At 59.3% G+C, this 18379-nt stretch overlaps 2 protein-coding genes across 4 annotated transcripts in view; both read right to left on the reverse strand.

Moving 5' to 3' along the window:
• The window catches only part of ASMT (acetylserotonin O-methyltransferase), a 30900-nt gene extending 23925 nt beyond the window's left edge, over nucleotides 1–6975 (reverse strand). The window contains exon 1 of the mRNA XM_089904954.1: nucleotides 6898–6975. Within this exon, the coding sequence (XP_089761080.1) occupies nucleotides 6898–6975 (78 nt within the window). The remainder of the gene's footprint in view (nucleotides 1–6897) is intronic.
• A 1781-nt stretch (nucleotides 6976–8756) lies between these two features.
• AKAP17A (A-kinase anchoring protein 17A) lies at nucleotides 8757–18009 on the reverse strand. Of its 3 annotated transcripts, none has more exons than XM_022561917.2 (6): nucleotides 17852–18009; nucleotides 15479–16256; nucleotides 14750–14898; nucleotides 11658–11898; nucleotides 9735–10666; nucleotides 8757–9462 (listed from the first exon to the last, which is right to left on the reverse strand). In XM_022561917.2, the coding sequence occupies exons 2-6, from the start codon at nucleotides 16238–16240 to the stop codon at nucleotides 9450–9452; spliced, it is 2097 nt and encodes a 698-aa protein (XP_022417625.1). In that variant the 5' UTR covers nucleotides 16241–16256; nucleotides 17852–18009; the 3' UTR covers nucleotides 8757–9449. The 3 variants fall into 3 exon arrangements, with proteins under 3 accessions (XP_022417625.1, XP_022417624.1, XP_022417626.1); XM_022561916.2 differs by having other exon boundaries at nucleotides 8757–9492; XM_022561918.2 differs by having other exon boundaries at nucleotides 8757–10666.
• Between the last annotated feature and the right edge of the window lie 370 nt (nucleotides 18010–18379).

Genomic DNA, 18379 nt, shown 5'->3' on the forward strand with positions numbered 1-18379 from the left:
CGTGCGCAGTGCCCTGCTTTTGCTCCCGGCTCTTCAGAGGTCACAGGTGGGTTTTTGGTCTCTTTGTATCTTTTGTCCAGACTTTGCCCCAACTGCGCATGCACGCAGTTATTTTTAGTCCCTTATAGTTTCTTTGTATTTTGCTGCTCCAGGAGAGGTGTGTCCAGGTGCAAGCCCTGCAGCAAAGGGTCCCAGGTCCCAGCCTGTCTCAAAAGGACTTAGGGGCCACGAGAGCCCCAAGGTGCCTGGCCGTGCTGAGCTGTTCGTTGGATCAGCATCTGTCCTGCACAGCCAGGCCCTCAACGGTCCCCATTTATACCGGAAGAAGGAAGACGGCATCCTGACAGAAGCCTATTCTCATCGGCCAGAAAAGAATTTATGTGGACGAGTGTTCTTTAAAAATGGGCCTAGGGGCTTCCCTGGCAGTGCAGTGGTTAAGGAGACTCTGCGCTTCCACGGCAGGGGGCTAAGATCCCACATGCTGTGCAGCGAGGCCAAAGAAAATAAAAGAAAAAAGCACACAGATATCCGCTGGAGAGATTGCGGGTTCAGTTCCAGGCCACCCCAATAAAACAAATATTGTGAGTCATAGTAATAACATCAAAAACCATAGACACCATAACAAATAATTTAAAGGTTTGAAATGCTGCGTGAATGACCAAAATGTGACACAGAGACACAAAGTGAGCAAATGATGTTGGAAAAATGGTGCCAATAGACTTGCTCGACACAGGGGGGCCCCAAACCTTCCATTTCTAAAAAACCTACCATCTGTAAAGTGCAGTAAAGCAAAGCATGACGAAACAAGGTCTGCCCATCCGTGGAAACCTAGGAAGAACCAGAACACCAAAGTAGCCTCAGGTGATCGCACGTACAGGCTGGATGAAAATGCACGGCCTGTTCTGGGCTGCGTGGCTGCCCTGCCTCTGTCTCCGGGGGTCCCTACACATCAGTGTTGAAGACACACACGTGCAGGGCAGAGACGGATATCCCCACTGCTCCTCTGCTCCTCAGTACGGGAGCTTGCAAACAGCCTCTTCTGCTTTCACTGCAAACAACCATACACGTTCTAAAACCGTCTCTAAATCATATGGTCCAGTAAAACACTGACTGGTAAAGACCCATGCACCCCAATGTTCATAGCAGCCCTATTCACAGTAGCCAAGACACGGAAGCAACCTAAGTGTCCATCAGCAGAGGACTGGATAAAGAAGATGTGGCGCATATACACAACAGAATATTACTCAGCCATAAAAAAGAATGAAATAATGCCATTTGCAGCAACATGGTGGACCTAGAGATTGTCATACTAAGTGAAGCCAGCCAGCCAGAGAAAGGGAAATGTCATATGATATCACTTATACATGGGATCTAAAATATGACACAAACACCTATGAAACAGAAACAGACTCACAGACGTAGAGAACAGACTTGTGGTAGCCAAGGAGCAGGGGGGTGGGGGAGGGATGGAGTGGGAGTCTGGGGTTAGTAGATGCAAGCTATTACATTTAGGATGGATCAACAACAAGGTCTTACTGTAGAGCACAGGGGACTATATTCAATATCCTGGGATAAACCATCATGGAAAAGAACATGAAAAAAAATACATATATACGTATAACTGAAACACTTTGCTGTGTAGCAGAAATTAACACATGGTAAATCAACTCTGCCTCAATAAAATAAATTTTTTTTAAAATCTCTAACTTAAACGTAAGCACAAATGTAAAAAGCTTTCGGCTTTTTAAACACTCCCAGGGCTGACGTGCAAGGAAGATGTTAAATCGGAGATTCAACATGATCTAGTCATTAGGTGAGAAATGGTTGTATCAATTCCAAAATGTACATTTAAAAAACCCAAACACTTAACATCTCTGAAATTGGGATGTTGCACTGGGTTGAAGAGTGTCCCCCTAAAATTCCTGGAACCTCAGAAAAGACCTTATTTGGAAATGCAGTCTTTGCGGGTGTGATGCGGTGAAGGGTCTGAGATGAGGTGGCCTCCTGGAGGAGGGTGGCCCTACATCCAACGACAGGGTCCTTCTAAGAGACAGAAGAGGAGAGACCCAGACACAGAGGAGAAGCCCCGGGAAGACAGAGGCAGAGATGGGAGGGACGCGGCCACAAGCCCAGGGACGCCTGGAGCCCCCAGAAGCTGGAAGAGGCGGGAAGGACCCCCCCCGGAGCCTCTGGAGGGACCTCGGCCCTGGGACACTTTGACCCTCACATGCCTGGCCTCCAGGACTGGGGAAGGATGACTGTTTGTTATTTTAAGCCCCCAGCTTGTGTCCATCTGTCACAGACGCCCCAGGAAACCCATACAGATTTCTCACCAGTAGCGGCGAGTCACGGACCAGTGTTGGACGGCAGCGTTCCTGTTTCAGAGGTGCGCCCCTCATTCTGTACCTTGCAGCGGGGGGGGGTCCAAGGCTGAGGAGATACTGAGCTGGTGTAAGGACGACGCATGAGCCGGAGAGACGCCCCGGGCTGTGAGCCGCGTGGGCCTAAGCCTGGAGACGCTGAAGCATGGCGGGTGGGCGAGGGCTACACCATCCTCTGCTCCCCCCACGGCCCAGGAGGGCGGGGCTGGCCGATGTCTGGGGAGCTGTACACCCTCCAGTCCCTGAACCAGACCAGCCTTCTAAACCTTTTCAAAGATCGAGGCGCCCAGGGAACTGTAACCGAGTGGGACCCTCTGGGGCCTTGCCGGGACAGACCCCTGCCCCATGCCCTCTGCTGTAGCTCCTCCCTAAAGAACAGTATCTGATGCACGTTTCCGGGGTTGTTCTGCAGAGGCTAAAACCACCAGCAAGTGGAAGAAATTAACTACCTGATGATCATGAGCACGCAGCCCCCAGACCTCCTGGCACCTGAGGACTGATGACGTGAACCCCTGTGACCCTGTCCCGGTCCCTCACCGTCAGTCAATCAGAGAACTGTGCAGGAGCTGATCACACATCCTGGGACACGCCTACCGCGCTTCGCCTTTAAAAACGCCTTGCCGAAGCCCTTCGGGGCGGTCGGGTTTTTGAGCACCAGCCCTGTTCTCCTTGCTGGGCCCTGCAGTAAAGCTGTACTTTCCTTCGCCACAGGGGTGAAGGAGATTGGCTTTACTGCACACAGGACCCGAGTTTGGCTCCGTTACAGAGTTAGACCAAGAAGCCGGGAAAGGAGAAATCAAAGAAAAAGCCAAAACACCATATCCTTAGGTTTTCATTCGTGTAAAATGCACGTAACATAAAACTGACCGTTTTAACCATTTCAGGTAAACAGCTCAGAAGCCTTTAGGACGTTCACAGTGTTGTGCAAACATCACCTCTATCAAACCTTCTCATCCCCCCAAGGAGACCCCGCCCCCATGAAAAGTCACTCCCCCTCCCCCTCCCCCAGCCCCCGACAACCATGAATCTCCTTTCTTGTCTCTATGGATTGGCCCGTTCTGGACGTCTCCTACCAACGGAATCACACACTGTGTGTCCTTCTGGGTCTGCTTCTCTCACTGAGCATCCTGTGTTCAAGGTCCACCCACGTGGTAGCCTGTGTCAGGGCTTCGCTCCTTTTCATGGCTGAGTCATATTCTACTGTGTGCATGGACCCCGTTCTGTGTATCCATCCATCCATGGACACTTGGGTTGTTTCCACATTTGTCGCCGTTGTAAATACTGCTGTTAGGAATATCCCTGTACAAGCTTTTCTTAGATGACTGTTTTCAGTTCCTCTGGGTGTACACTTGGCAGTGGGATGACTGGGTCCCACGGTACGTCTATGTTTAACTTTTTAGGAAACTGCTATACTGCTTCCCACAGCAGCTGCCCTATTTACATTCCCACCAACTGTGCACAGGGACCCAGTTTCTCCACATCCTTGTCAGTGTTTATTTCCCTTTTATTATTACTATCAGTGATGGCGATTAGTAGTAGTAGTAGTACTGCCGTTCTAGTAGGTTTTGGTTTTTTTAATTGAGCAAATTGTTTTCTTTTTAGTTTGGAGCCTGGGGCCGCAGGATGATTTAACTTGCTGCCCTAAAGCAAGAGGGAACGTGATTGGAGAAGGGTGAGTTCAGACGTACTTGGAGACCACCTGGTATTCGTTACTTGCAGCTCCTGTAATATCTCAGACTGGGGGCTTATAAGCAACACACACTTATTCCTCACGGGCCCGGAGGCTGGACGTCCGAGATCCCGGCGAGGGCAGATTTAGCATCTGGTGAGGACCCTTCTCCTGGTTCCTAGATGGACGTCTTCTCACTGTGTCCTCACATGGAGGAAGCGGTGAGGGTGCTCCCTGGGGTTTCTTTTCTAAGGACACTAATCCCATCCACGGGGGCTCCACCCTCCTGACCTCATCACCTCCCAGAGGCCCCACCTCCTGACACCATCGCCTTGGGGGTAAGGGGCCCCCCACAACACGTCTGAATTTGGGGGGACACGAACGTTCCATCTACAGCGCCTGGGTGCGAGCGTTCTGACGGGGCGGTGAGGGTGGTGGGAGTGTGAGGGCAGTGCCTGAGTTGTAGGGCAGGAGAGAAGACCCTCCTGCAGGGGTTTTATGGACAAGAGCAGAGATGGGGGGACTCAGGCTGAAGTGGGTGTGGGGAGACACGTACACAGCTCGGGGATGGAGACGTCAGCCTGTCTGCGTGCTGACTGGAGGGGCCTGATGAGAGAGGGGGTACGTATGGCAACCGGGAAGGGCCTGCCCGGAGGAGGGGGGTGGGCCTCGGGCATGCCATGTGCGTGTGGGCAGTGGGGCAGGTGGGAGGGGCTGGAAGGGACGCTCCACGAAGTGCACCCCCTCCTCCGACAGAGCATGAGCATCACCTGGAAAACACGTTACAGGAGCTCCCCCCCCACACACACACCTGCCGCGTGGAACCCTGCCTTTTCCTCTCACCCCGAGGTGAGTCCAGAACGCCTGGAAGCCTGAAACCAGACCGCCATCCCGCTACGCTTTTTTTTTTTTAATATCATCTAAATGCAAATGCAAACGGTGCAATGCTTGGCATATAATAGACGTTTTTCCAATTTGCTGCATTCTTTAGAGTGTGTCTGATAGAACCTGAACACCCTAGCAATTTAATAACTATATCCATCCACTTAAAACCCCACAAAACAGTGTGTTTAAAATAATAATGTTATGCGGTTTCCTTTTCTAGTTCTATCCACTCTCTCAACTCACTTTTCTCCCCGCCAGGATTCTGGGCTCTATGTTTTGTGCTTAGAAATGTACCTGGTCATCCCATCATACTTGTGAAGTAAGATGTCTATACACGAGGTGACGGAGGTTAACTAGCCTTTCCGTGGTGATCGTTTTGCAGTATACACAAATTTCAAACCAATATGTCAATTATATCTCAATAAAACTAGAAAAAATAGAATATATAAATTGAAATTGTACGAGAATTTACGTTTTTGGGGTTTTTTTACTGTTAACAGAAGGTTTTATGTGTTTTCTGTGCTCTGACTCATCGTGAGCAGGTGTATAAATGAAAACTTTGCAAATGTTAATAACTGACGTTCGATTGGAAATGCGTCCTCTAAACGAGGTGGACAGGGCTTCCTCTCATGATGGCTCAGAGTGAACTTTTTCCCGGTTTTCCTTGGGTCTGGGGGAACCTGGTTCATGTACTTGGTGGGAGCAGAAACATGGACAGAAGGGTGTCACTTCCTTTTTAACAATCTCCCAGCACACACCTCCAGGAGGCCCTTCTTCCGTTCCGCTGTCACCGTGTCACTCCCAGACCCACCTCTCCAGGTGACACTGCGACCCTAGAAGCCGTGTTACCTTGGGGAGCAGAGCCCAAGTATGAGGAAGGAGGAGGCATGGTGCCTCCACGGGGGCCACGAGAGGGAGGAGAAGGGGGATGCTGGAGGCACTTTCCCAGGACGATCAGTTACAAGAACAAGTTTAGAGCGAAGCCGAGGACTTAGAAATGGACCCGATCCCCTTCAAACCGTGTGTGCATCAAGGACCCCGTGAGCTGGCATGAAGGCCCACGTGGGAGATTACAGGGCAAAGACAGGAAGTGGGGACTCTAGCTAGCAAGACGGCAGCCTAGGTGACTCAGGTGAGTCGGTGGGGTTTCCACCGTGCGTGTTGAGCAGGGATATGCACGGTGAGGAAAAGCACAGGTGCCTGGAGGAGCGAGGCATGGTTACAGTGGTGACACCCTCCTCTTTGGCAGAACTTTAAAAATCCAGATAAGTAGAAGCAACCACAAAACGAAAGCAGGTCAAAAATCCCTTTGCATCGATAGTCGCCTGTCAGATGCAGGGTTTGCAGGAGTGAACATGGCAGTGAAAGGGGTGAGTCAACTGCCCGACGCCACGTTAACCTCGTTCGTCCCTGGAGCCCTCCCTGAGCGCTCTGCGCCTTTTGTCATGTCCCAATCTCTCCTCGAATGCAGGTTGCTAGGTTCCAGAGGACACAAGAGCCGCAGTCAAGTCCCAAATCCCAGAACACCTGGTGACCCCCAGGCCCTCAGGTCTGGAGAACATCTCCGCCGGGTGAAACTGTGAGAAATTGGGGGTGGTTTTTATTTACCCACAATGAGATAATGAGCCCACTCGGCTAGAAAGAGGCTCAGGACAAAATGCTATGAGACACACAGAAAAGGAGACGCAAACCTCCCATTCATTCACCCCAGAAGTTGGCAGGACAACGCTTCTAGGGTGGAAACCTTCCATTTCCTCAATAAACGTGTTCCTTAGTCACAGCGCCCTTGGTTACAATCTAGTCACCTCAGAACTAAGAAAAATCCTGGTTTGTGAAGATAAAGTCTAAGCAGTTAACAGACGTGTTTCAATTAATCTCTATTTTTTATCGCTAACAACTCCTACAGAAAACAAGAAAACTTATAGAAAATAAGTGAAAGCACAATTGTCCCTCGGTATCTACGGGGATCCGTTCCAGGACCCACCGCCGGTACCAAAATTCGCCGATGCTGAAGTCCCAGAGTCCACCTCCCGTATGCATGGTTCCGCACACACAGATTCAACCAACCGCGGATGGTAAACATAGTATTCAATCTGCGGTTCACTGAATCCATGGATGTGGAACCCGTGGATAAGGGTTGGTTGCACGGGTAACCTGGGAAATCCCACCCTAAGTCATAAGGACGACAAGTGTCTTAAACCCAAGATGAGTCCAAACCACCAGGATCCCACACGGGCTGTATGGGTGCTCTTCACCTGGTCCCCACGCGAATCACTGCCGTCAGCCTCACAGAAGAGGGGCTGTTGGGTGAAACAGTTCTAAGCCAGGCTCCCGAATCCTCATTCTTAGGCACGTTGCCTCTAAAAGTATCTGCTGTGTCACAACAAAAAACTACTGTCCTCTCCTCTGCGGAGCTTGGCTTGAAAAGAGAGAAGAATCATGGCTTACGCCAAAACCTTCTTTTCCCCTGACACCCTCGGATGCTGTGTGTGTGTCTAGGAGACATATACACGTAACGGACATCTCTTTCCATCAAATTCCTTTCCTCCCCATTTACCACCAAACAGACTTCAGGACAAGGAAAATTATCAAGGTACAGAAGGGCACTGCAAATGACCAAGGAGCCAGTTCTCCAAGGAGACGTGACAATCCTTAACTTGTACGCAACTAATAACACGGTGTCAAACACAAAAGGCACAAACTGTTAGGCCTTTGAGGAGAAAAAGATGCATCTGCTGCTACGGCTGGAGATGTCAGTGCCACCCCTGTCTCAGGAGCTGACAGATCCAGCAGGTGGAGGACCAGTCGGTGAGGGAGGATCGGCCTGGGCGGCACTGACTGCGCCTCCGCCTTCTGCTGCGTAGCTCAGTGGTTTTGGAGGTGGGATACGCATGACCAGGCGAACAGGTTTAGAATTCAGATGCCCGACTCTCGTCCACAGCGATACCTCCCCTGACCTCAGAGATGTCCGCTGATCTGACTCTCCCTCACTTCAGAGAAACCTCCTCTGACCTCACGGAGGCCTCCCTTGACTTCAGAGACCTCCCCTACATACACACGCGATGCCACATGGCCTGCTCCTCAGTCCTGTACTTGCTCCTTCAAGGTTCCCATGTTTCAGGGGGCCTGTCTCATCCAGCAACATATCCTGGGCACCCAGAGTGACCCCCAGTCCTCCGGCTTTCTCAGAGCTGCTGATGGGGCAAAAAACACTTAATGCCAGGCTGCAGGAATCCTGACACAGCTGCCCATGTGCATCTCTGAGAGGCATCTCCAATCACTGGGCATCTGAGCACGTCCTGCACCCACACCTCGACTGGTGACAGACCAGACCAATGCCAGCGCAGAGAAGGAAAGTGCAAGTCTACTGTGCCGACCTGAGATTTTGACGATGATGTGACTAGGGTGGAAAAAGCATATAACTGCCCTCCACGTGCTGAGAACATCTGGGTCTGACTTAAAACACAGACAGACGGAGGGATCACTTGCAGCTCAGGGTCCCAGCAGGGGCACTGACCTGCTACCTCAACTCAAGGTGAGGAGGGAACCACTTCTTTAAGTCTTTTTTTTTTTTTTAATGGCACTGTAGCTTTAAAAAGACTGCTTCTGTGAACTTGCTACACTTTTATGTTCCCGGTAAACAAATCGAATGAGTCTCAGGACCCGTGTTCTCCTCCAGGGGGTTATTTTACAAAAGTCACAGCATGTGAAATGAATCTTTAGAAACCAGCGATTTCAGATATGCCAAATTACGCTCAGGTCAGTGAGGTAGCCCAAAGAACTTAAAAACGAGAACACACATTAAGTATGGGAAACATTAGTTCATTGGAAAAGGATTTTATTTCACCATAAAAATGCAAACTGGAATAAACACCATCTCTCCTAAGACGGACGATAACAGCTATTTTTAAGTATTTCTGAGCTTCACTCAGAGAAGCCAACGATTATAAAATTTAACATGTTTGCAGCATTAAATCTGAAACGTTCCAAGTAAAAATAATTTAGCAAAACGGTTTCTTAAAAAAACCACACAGGCTAACCTTGACTAGGAACCAAAACTAACTTTAATCAACCTTTTTTTTTTTACGCTGAATTACTTAAATTTGTAGAAAAGTGAGCGTCTGGGACCCTCCGTACCACCTCCGCACCTGCCCACACCTAAAAAGATGGCACGTCTGAGTTTCCGCGTTGCAGAACGTACAGCTTCCCCGCCGATGACTTAAATGCACCAGAGCCATTTTCCTTTGGCATCCCACCCAAACTTTGTTCCCAGTCCGTTAAACTTACAAAAGAGGGAAGAAACCAAAAAACAAAAAAACACCCGCAGGGCGAGGCTTCCTCTTTTCCATGCCCCATGGGGCGGTGGCCGCCACACCGGACAGTCCATCCCCGTGACGCGACAGGCAGCTCCCGTGAAGTGAGTGTGAGAGGCGTCTCCGAGCAGGTGCAGGGATTCGGCGCTGCCAGCCTGTGTACCCAGGGTGGGGCGGTCTGCAATTCTCACGGCTGGCGGCCTACGTGTTCCTCCTGATTCAGAGAGGACTGCTGACGTTAAAGCTATTGGATCAACAGTTTTAAGGGAAACGAAAGCTCGTGACTGGGGACGATGCCTCTGAACTAGACCCACGGCCACGAGGGAGAGGAGGCTGGAGGCGGTGCCTTCCTCACCAGGGAGCTCCCTGTGTGTGCTGGGGGGGGGGGCGGGGGGGCGTGGGGGGCAGCGAGCAGCAGCAGGACGTGCGCCCCCCCTCCCCCGTCCTGGTCCTCCGGGACGGCTGCCTGGGCCCTCCGTGCATTACCTGTTCCAGGTGCTGCGGTGCCGGCTGGGGGAGCCCGAGCGCGACCTCTCGCTGCGTCGGTGGCGGCTGCGCTTCCTGCCCGAGCTGCCCCTGCGGTCCCGGTCCCGGCTCCTCTCCCGCCGGCCATGCCGGTCTCTGCTGTGGGACCTCCGCGACCGCTCGTGCTCGTGCTCGCGCTCGGGGCTGGCGCTGCGCCGGCGGGGGCTCCCGTCCTGGTGCGAGCGCTTCCTGTGCGACCGCCGCTCCTTGGGCAGCCTCGCGTCCTCCCGGCTGCCCGCCCGCCGCGGCCGGCTGCGCTCCCGCTTGGGCCCGTCATCGCTGCCCTGGTCCCCGCTGGCCCGGCCGCGGCCCCCGCTGGGCTCACGGTTGCACTTGTCTTGCTCGGAGCGCGCGTCCTTCCTGGGCGCGCTCTGTTCGCAGGCGGCGGGCACGGCCTTGGGCTGCTGGTTGTTGTCGGGGATGCAGGCGAGAACGCCGGGGCACCTCTTCTCGGAGGGGCCGTCGTCGGGGGCGACCCGGCGAGGATCCTGCCCCTCCTTGCTCGGGGCCTCATCCGTGGCGCCGCCGTTCATGTTCTGGGCGGGGCCGGTGGCCGGCGGCTGGGCCGGGTCCTCGCGCTGGGCGCCGGGCGTGGGCGGGGCGGCGCCCGCGCAGCCGGCCGACACGGTGTGCAAGATGTCCAGCACCGGCTGCAGCAGGTGCGCGTGCGCGGCGCCCAGGCCCGCGGGTGCGCGGGCGCCGTCCGCCTTCTTGCTGAGCAGGATGCTGAGCAGACGCTCGCGCAGCTCGCGCTCCCGGCGCTGCAGGCCCAGCGCGCGCTCCTTCTCCTCCTCCACTCGCCGCAGCTCCGCCTCCTGCAGCCGCCGGCGCTCCTCCTGCTGCTGCAGCCGCAGCGTCTCCTCCCGCTGCTCCTGCTGCCGCAGCTTCACGGCCTGCGGGACAGAGGGGGCCGCGCCTGAGCTGGGCTCTGAACCCGCACGGACGCTCCGCGGCACGCGGCTCTGCAGACGCCGGCCTGGGGGACCCGGCGGGCGGGCAGGCGGGCGGCCGGCTGGAGCCCGGCCCGCCGCACCTGCCCGCGCCCGGGTGTCCTGCCCAGCCGGCGGAGGAAAGCCCTGACAAAGCTCCTCGCCGCAGCCCCGGGGCGGGCCTTCTGCGCCTGCTGTCGGTGCGAAGGTCGCCGGCCACGGGGAACTGAGATTACGGCGCGGAGGCGCGGGGCCGGGCCTGCTCAGGGTCTTCAATATTCACCATGAAACAAGAACACGCTGCCACAGGTCTCAGCGCGCCCGCCACGCTCCTTCCCGCGGACTGATCACAACTGTAACCAGACAACAGGTTAGGGTCGCCCCGCGCCTGACTCCGCGGCCCGCCTGAGCACCAGGCGCGCCCAGCAAGGTCCGTCCACGCCCCCGGCCCGGCTCGCGGCAGTTACCAGCCTGGCCTCCAGGAGAAGCAGGTGCGGGAACCGGGAGGGCCGTCCGCACAGCGCAGCTGAGACCTGTCAGCTCTGCAGCTGCGTACCGAGGGGGCGCGGCCCGGCTCCAGGCGCCTGGCTTCCCGGGGCCACGGCGAGGACCGCGCATCTTCCGGCCTCCGCCCCGACCCCCGGCAGGCCCCGGCCCAGGGCGGCTGACCTTACGGGGCCTGAGCAGCGCGGCCCCAGTGAGCCCCGGGGGTGGGCGGGCGGCCCTCGGCGGGCTCTGCCCACCCCCACTTCCCGCCACCTAACCCCCCCCCCCCCCGTCAGGCCGGCCCTTGCGAGGCCTGGACGTGGGGACGCCGACCCACAGCTCCGCGGGCTCCCTCAGCACAGGGCGCGGATCTGGAGCGACGACCCGGGGACGCCAGAAGCGTCGTCCCGCGCAACGAGCCCCACCCACGGGCCGGGGCGCCGCGTCCCGCAGGCGCGGCAGGTGGTACCTTGGCGCGGCTCAGCAGCTCGGCGATGAGCCGGATGGACTGCAGGTTGCGCTGCGCCAGCAGCAGCTTGCGCTCCTCCAGCCGGATCTTCTCCTGCAGCTTCCGCTGCTCCTCCGCCTGCAGCCTCTCCAGCTTCCGCTGGCCGCGCCGCAGCTCGCGCTCCCGCTGCCTCTGCGCGCGCCTGCGCAGCTTCTCCTCCCGCCGCCTCTCGCGCTCCTGCTCCTCCAGCTCCTTCTGCTTCCTGCGCGAGCGAGACACGGGCTCCGTGAGGCCGCGGGCCGCATGCGCGAGGGCGCGCCATCCACAGGGCACCGGGGTGGCGGCCGCGGGGCTCGGCATCGCGGCGCTTCCTCCCCGGAGAAACCTCAGTCGCATCCGGGGACCGCGAGGAGCGCGGCGCTCAGGGGCTGCGAGTTTCCGGCGTCATCCGCGGGAGTCTCGCTGAGTGCGACCCCGGCCCGGAATCGTGAAGAAAGGGATGGATGGCCAGGGAGGACGCAGCGGCCGCTGAGTTTTGAACAAGAGGCACCCGGCTGGCGGAGGGGCGACGATGGACGGACGGGGAAAGGGCTGCGGCGCGGAGCGACGAGGCCCCTCCGCTGGCCGCACGCACCCTGAGCTCAGAGCCAGCGTGCTGGACCGTCCCCGTCCCCAGCCCCAGCCCCAGCGGCAGCGGAGACACCCGGCCCGGGCTTTCACACCCCGGGAACCCGCGGGCCCTGAGTGGGAGGGAATCGGCAACGTACACAGCCGCAGGAAGGTTCCGGAAGCAGCGAGCTAAGGCCAAGACCAAACACGAGAGACTGTACCGCATGGCCTTTCATAGGAAGTGGTAGAAACGACAAAGGAACGGGGACGCAAACCCGACCCGGTCTGCCCTGGGGTGTACCCCGATCAAGGGGTCCCGAGAGGACGCACTGCCTGGGGAAACCCTGCGCGATCACTGCGTACACACTCCCTGGAGACAGCGACTGTTCCATAAACACCCCCGCACCACACCCACCAGCCTAGACCCTAACAACATCCTTCCTCGTTCGGAAATGAGGTTGCCACCGAAAGCAGGATGGCTCCAGACCCCCAGGGAAGGTCTGAAGACCAACGGATGTGTCCACCCGGCACACCCGCATCTCCTGCGAGCTTCTGTTCGCTGAGTTGCCAGTGGGGCCGGCACAGCAGAGAGGCGAGGTCGCTGCGGTTAGGACCAGACACAGAGGAGACCCCTGAGGCCAGAAGGCGGACTGTCTGCAGAAGAGCCGACATCACTCCCAGGGCGCCAGGCCCGGAGGAGGCGGCGGGAGAACCCAAGCTCATCCGGACGCGGAGGAGGGGGGCGGGCTGGGCACCGAGGCCGGGCTAACGCAGGGAAGCAGGACAGCTCGAGGGTGCCGGCGTCCAGGAGGCCACACACACCTGAAGGCCTCCCGCAGCAGGTGTCCGTCAAGAGCTGCGGGTCCTAGCTGCCTCACGGGCCTCAAGTGACCACAGCTCTCAACTGTGGAGCTCATGGCCCCCGACGTGCCACGACCAGGAACGCGACCGCTACTGGCCGGTTGCACTCTGTTCCTATGAACACCGAAGGACCCAGAGACGCGCGCCCGTGATGCGGCACAGACGCCGAGGCTCCGCCCCACAGCCCTGACCACCACTGCTCACCCTGGGCTCCTCCCGGGCCCACCGCTCGTGCCAGGCCAGCCCTGCCACGCTCCGTGGCCACAGCCGAGGCGCCGCCCTGGGGCTGCGAGGCCGGGTCCTCACCAGGACGTGTCCTGCTCTGTGTCCTCCAAGGCCACTCTCAGTCCCGTTTCCCCACCTGCTTTTCCTGCCATAAGGTCAAGCAAATTGCCTTTAACGAGACCTCAGAGCTGCTTTAGGAAGGCCGTGGGGAACTTCTACACCCCCCAGCTCGGCGGCTTGTGGTCACGGCCCACCTCGAAGAGGGAGGACAAGGCCCGTTTGGGACAAGGGCGGGTGGGTGGTCCGCACGCCACTCGCGCTTCCCGGTTCTGCCTGAGGGGGCCGTGCTGACGCTGCGGCCCGGTTCACTGCACGATCCCAACCGTCCCCGCCAAGGGCCGCCTCCTGAGGGCAGCCACGCAGCGAGCACAGCCTACACTCCCCGGACGCCCGTTCCTCTCTCTGCACCGACGGCCTCACTCCGGGGCTCCTGGCCCCCGACCAACGGCCACACCCTCGTCCGCAGCCCAGGCATCCCTGCCTCCCCGCGGGAGCCGCGTGGGGCTGAGCAGCGAACAGCGGCACGGTCTGGACGCACTACCCTGGAACTGGGTTCCGGTGCAGACAAAGGAACTACTACCCGCCGAGACATCTCCGCATCTGTGTTAGTGCTGTCGGTGAAGAAGGGAAAACGAAACAGGAACCCGACAGCCGGGGCAAGAGGTAAGTCACTTCAGCCAACAGATAAACAGACTGGTGAACAATAAACTGCCCAGATCACGCACACCTAAGACTGAACAACACTGCAAAACACACGACACCTTGACTGTAACACACACACACACACACACACACACACAGATGCACATGCGCGCGCACACACACGCGCGCGCACACACACACACACGCTGGAAAGAAACACCAAGCGCACAGCAGCCGTGATGGACCAAGAAGAATCTTTCCTTGTTTTCTAAAATCCAGGTAGTATCGTTGGTCAGGTTGCTTTTATAACTCACAAAGCAAAAGATAAAAGGGGGAAAGGTCGTCCCCCGAGTTTGCCGTTAGACGCGTGAACCTCAGTTACTTTACAGACCTCCTAAATGAGGCGTTTTTGCTAAAACCCACCAACGTCATCAGTTCTCTACTTCACTTAAAAGCAGCTTCAGCCTGAACGCAAAACCCTGCAAAACAGCCAAGACTCCCTGCCTGTGTCAGCAGGACCCGCGCATAGCACTCAGGGAGGCTCGGAGGCGGAAGGCCCGTCCAGGGCACTGGGCAGGGCCTCGCGGGTAGGGGGCTTGGCTCCACCGCCGCCGCCTGCGCCCGCACATGCGCACACACACGCGCCCGCACATGCGCACACGGGTGCGCGCACGGGGCCCAGGCGGGAGCCCCGAGGCGGCCCGGGCCGCACGCACCTCTCCTCGGCCCTCTGCCTCTCCTCCGCCTCCTTCTCCCGGCGCTTCTGCTCCTCCCGCTGCTGCTCCAGCTCCTGAAGCTTCTGCCGCTCGAGCTGCCGTTTCTTGATGGAGGCGTCGCTCAAGTGTTTGGTCGAATCGAAAGAAACCTTCAGAGGGAGAACGGGGCAGGTTGGGGCGGGTCGGGCGACAGCCCCGCCCGCGCGAGGCCGGCTCCCCCAGACTCAGCGCAGGGAAGGGGCTCCCGGGACGCCCTCCCCTGCGTGGCCGCGGGCCCCGAGCCTCACGGTCAGCGCTCAGGACCCGACTCCTCCCGAGAGGGGAAGGGGACCACGAACCACAGGGACAGCGCCGGGAGCACGAGCGTACCCGGAGGCCCGACGCCCTGCCCCGGTACCGGCGGGAAACGCGCCCCTCTCCCCTCCTGCCACAGGGCCCCGGGGCCCCGAGGCCGGCTGCCGCGCCTCCCCCGCCCAGGCGGCACGGGGCACAGTGCGCGACCGTAAAAGAACCGTCGCCTCGTTTCAAGGGACGTTTGGGGGCCCGGCTGGAGCTCGTCCCAGAGCGCGCCCGACCGTCTCCCTCGCGCCCCCTGAAGACGCAGGCTCTGTGAGAGAAGCTCGGGGGCCGCCCGCTCCCCTGCCCGCGGCTGCCGTCCTGCAGGACGCGGCCTGCCGCTGGGACCTTCTCCACGGGGCCCGGCCCGCGCTGCAGGGGCCCCTCCCTCACCTTGATGTTGCAGGCCACGGCCTTGCCGTCCTCGCCCTTGTACATGAGCTTCATGCCGCGCAGGGCGCTCATGGCCTGGATGAAGCCCGCGTACTCGCGGTACTGCACGTAGGCCTCGAAGTTCAGGTGGCCCCCAAAGCTGAAAGTGTGGAAGTTGCGGCCCGTCATCTCCTCGCGGTAGGGGTCCAGCATGGGGATGTCCACGTTGCGGATCTCCCCGAAGCGCTCAAACACCCGGACCAGCACCTCCTCGCTGGGCTTCTCGGAGCCCGACTCCTTCAGGGCGAACCACTTGCAGGGCAGCCCCTCCAGGTGGATGGTGTCGGGCCGCTCGCCGGGCAGCGTCTCGTTCATGTCCTTGGCGTCCCGGAAAAAGGAGTCCCAGTCGTGGCGGGTGGGGAAGTCGATCTTGAACTCGGCGGCGCGCACCTTGAGGATGTCGGAGAAGCCGCTGAGCTTGATGGTCTTGCCGTCCAGGCAGGCCAGGAAGGCCCTGACCAGGCTCTTGTTCTCCACCTCGCCCTCGAAGCGGATGAAGTCCATGGTGCTCTTGGAGATGCGCAGCGCGGAGAACTGGTGGTCGCGCACCATGCCCTTCAGGCGCTCCATCACCTCCCAGTTGGAGATGGACTTGCCCGGCTGCTTCAGCTGCGGGAGCGCCACACTGATGGTCATTTTCGTGATGGGCTTCAGGTACAGGCCGTAGGGAGGGCACAGCTCCACCGCCTCGGACGTGTCGTGCACGATGGTAGCCGCAGCCATAGCCGGGACCTCGGGCCTGAAAAACACGCGTGCGCGACGGGTCAGGGCCGGGCACCGGGCCGAGGTGTCCCAGGCTGGCCGGTGCCGCGGGTCCGGAGCAGGGAGGCAAGTCTGCTCGCTCTCTGTACGTCAGGCACACGGGCCTCTACAGAGGGAAAGGCCCTCGGCCCGAGACGTTGGTGCTTTTAATGAGATTACACTAAAGCAGGGGAGAAAACGGGCCGACAAAACGTTTAGGCACAGTTGGCAGCCAGACTCCTCCAGCAGCGCTGACCTGCCCCCAGTACCCAGAGGCAGCTCTCCCGGGGCCAGGGCAGCGGGAGCCCAGCTCGGCGGGGTTGGTCCCTGCCCTCAGCGAACACGGGGCGGGCCGGCTCCACCTGCCACCTCCACCAGAGGGTGCACACACCTCACGGGGGAGGGAAGGGACGGCCCAGGACAGGCATCTGGGAGGGTCTGTGGAGGAGGTGGCCCTGTGTTTCCACGGAAGAAACAGGAAGGAAGTTTCAGGCTGAAAAAAACAGCCAAGGGCCATCGACTTCAATTTCCCCACTGTGGGCAGAAGCACCCTCTCTGTTCCCAGATAAAGCATAAAAAGTGACCTTTCGGAAACCGGGGGAGGGGAGGGAGCCCCTCCTACCCTCCTCCCCCAGCTCTTCCCACCTGCTGGGAGACGTGCCTGCTTCCAGAAAGCCTGACCCACGGACACCAAGCCCTAGAGGTGGCGGCCTCAGCCGGTCTGCCCGCCCACCCGCTAGCTCTCGGAGCTCCCGCCCCAGATCTAGGAGGAACCCCAGGGGTGCCGGCGTCCCAGCTGGAAGAAAGCCACGTGGCAGGGTCAGGGGCACCGCACAGGGGCTCTAGCCTGGTTTGAGACCTGTGACTACCCGCTCCACAGGACCCCAAAGGCCGCAGGGAGGGCCCGAACCAGAGCCCCGGACACCCTCCCCCCTCCCCCGCCTGTCTGCCGGGAGCCCTGGTACTCCCAGCTTCCCTGTTGCCTGGCTTCTCCTGCATCCTGGGCGCGACCCCCAGCCCCTTCGCTGCCCTGATACCCGCAGCTGACCCTACGCGGTGCCCAGTACCTCCAGCGCCTCTAACTGTCCCCCCCGCCCCTCAGTTCCCGCCTTCCCTGTCCCGGGCCGCTGCCTGTTGTCCCAGTAACCCCCGCCAACCCCATTAACCTCGGAACCCCCAGCTCCCGGCCCCGCCTCCTTCCCTCTCTGGCACCGGCCCTGCCCTCACCCCCCGCACCGCCCCCACCCCCGGTACCAGTGGCCTCCTGAGAACCCCCGTCTCCCCGGACGCCTTTGGCTCTTCTCCCAGCCCCCAGTGTCCTCGGCCCCAAGATCCCCGCAGACCTCGGCCCCTGCTACCTCGTCACCCCAGGTCCCCCTCCCCCGGCTCCTCACAGACCTAGGCCCTCGATTCCCAGACTCCAGGTCCCCAGGCCTACGACCCCCGCCCCCAGGCCGCCCACAGACTCCCGACCTCTGGGTCCTCCGCCCCTGAGCCCCGCAGAGCCCGGCCCTCTGATACCACGGCCACTGGGTCCCCGCTCCCAGACCCCCGCCCGGCTCGCGGGCGGAGGCGGCTGCGGGCGGCGCTCACCGGAGCGGGGTTCCGCCTGCGTCCCAGGCCGCCGCCGCCCTGGCCCCAGCTCTCCGCGGGCCCCCGACGACCCTGGCAGGCGCGGCCTCCCCGCCCGGCGTCGCGACCGTCCACCGGAGGCAACCCCAACGCGACCCGCCGCCGCCACCGCCGCCGCCGCCGCCGTCCGCCCCTGTGACGCATATCCGCTTCCGGCGCCGGGGCCCGCGGAAGCGGCCGCGCGGCGGCTCCCTGTTTCTCCTCCAGGCCCTGGTCCCGCCCTCAGAGGCGGGACTTCCGGAGACGACGGGGTGGTGCAGGCCGGGGCCTCCCCTCCCCCCCCAGGCTTTGCACTGCTCATGCGCGAGCCCACCCCGCCCCCCCAGGCCACTACCTGTGTTCAGGTCCAGGCGGAGGCCACACCTGGGGCAGGAGTGTGAGGCCACCTGCCTTAGGACGGGGACCAGGTGTTTGGGCCTAAATTACTATTATAATTATGCATCGCACATAATATGTAATATAATTTCATTATAAACTATTACCTAATTA

This window comes from Delphinapterus leucas, chromosome X (assembly GCF_059928025.1).
Source record: "Delphinapterus leucas isolate spDelLeu-1000000601 "Yukka" chromosome X, BTC_Dleu_Yukka2, whole genome shotgun sequence".
In the NCBI taxonomy this organism is placed as follows: domain Eukaryota; kingdom Metazoa; phylum Chordata; class Mammalia; order Artiodactyla; family Monodontidae; genus Delphinapterus; species Delphinapterus leucas.

Coding starts and splice junctions, on each gene's coding strand:
- AKAP17A (XM_022561916.2), bottom strand. CDS start 16,240: ATGGCTGCGGCTACCATCGTGCACGACACGTCCGAGGCGGTGGAGCTG. Junction 11,899..14,749: donor AGGCAGAGGGCCGAGGAGAG/GTGCGTGCGGCC, acceptor TCGCTCGCGCAG/GAAGCAGAAGGAGCTGGAGG. Junction 10,667..11,657: donor AGCTGCTGAGCCGCGCCAAG/GTACCACCTGCC, acceptor TCTGTCCCGCAG/GCCGTGAAGCTGCGGCAGCA.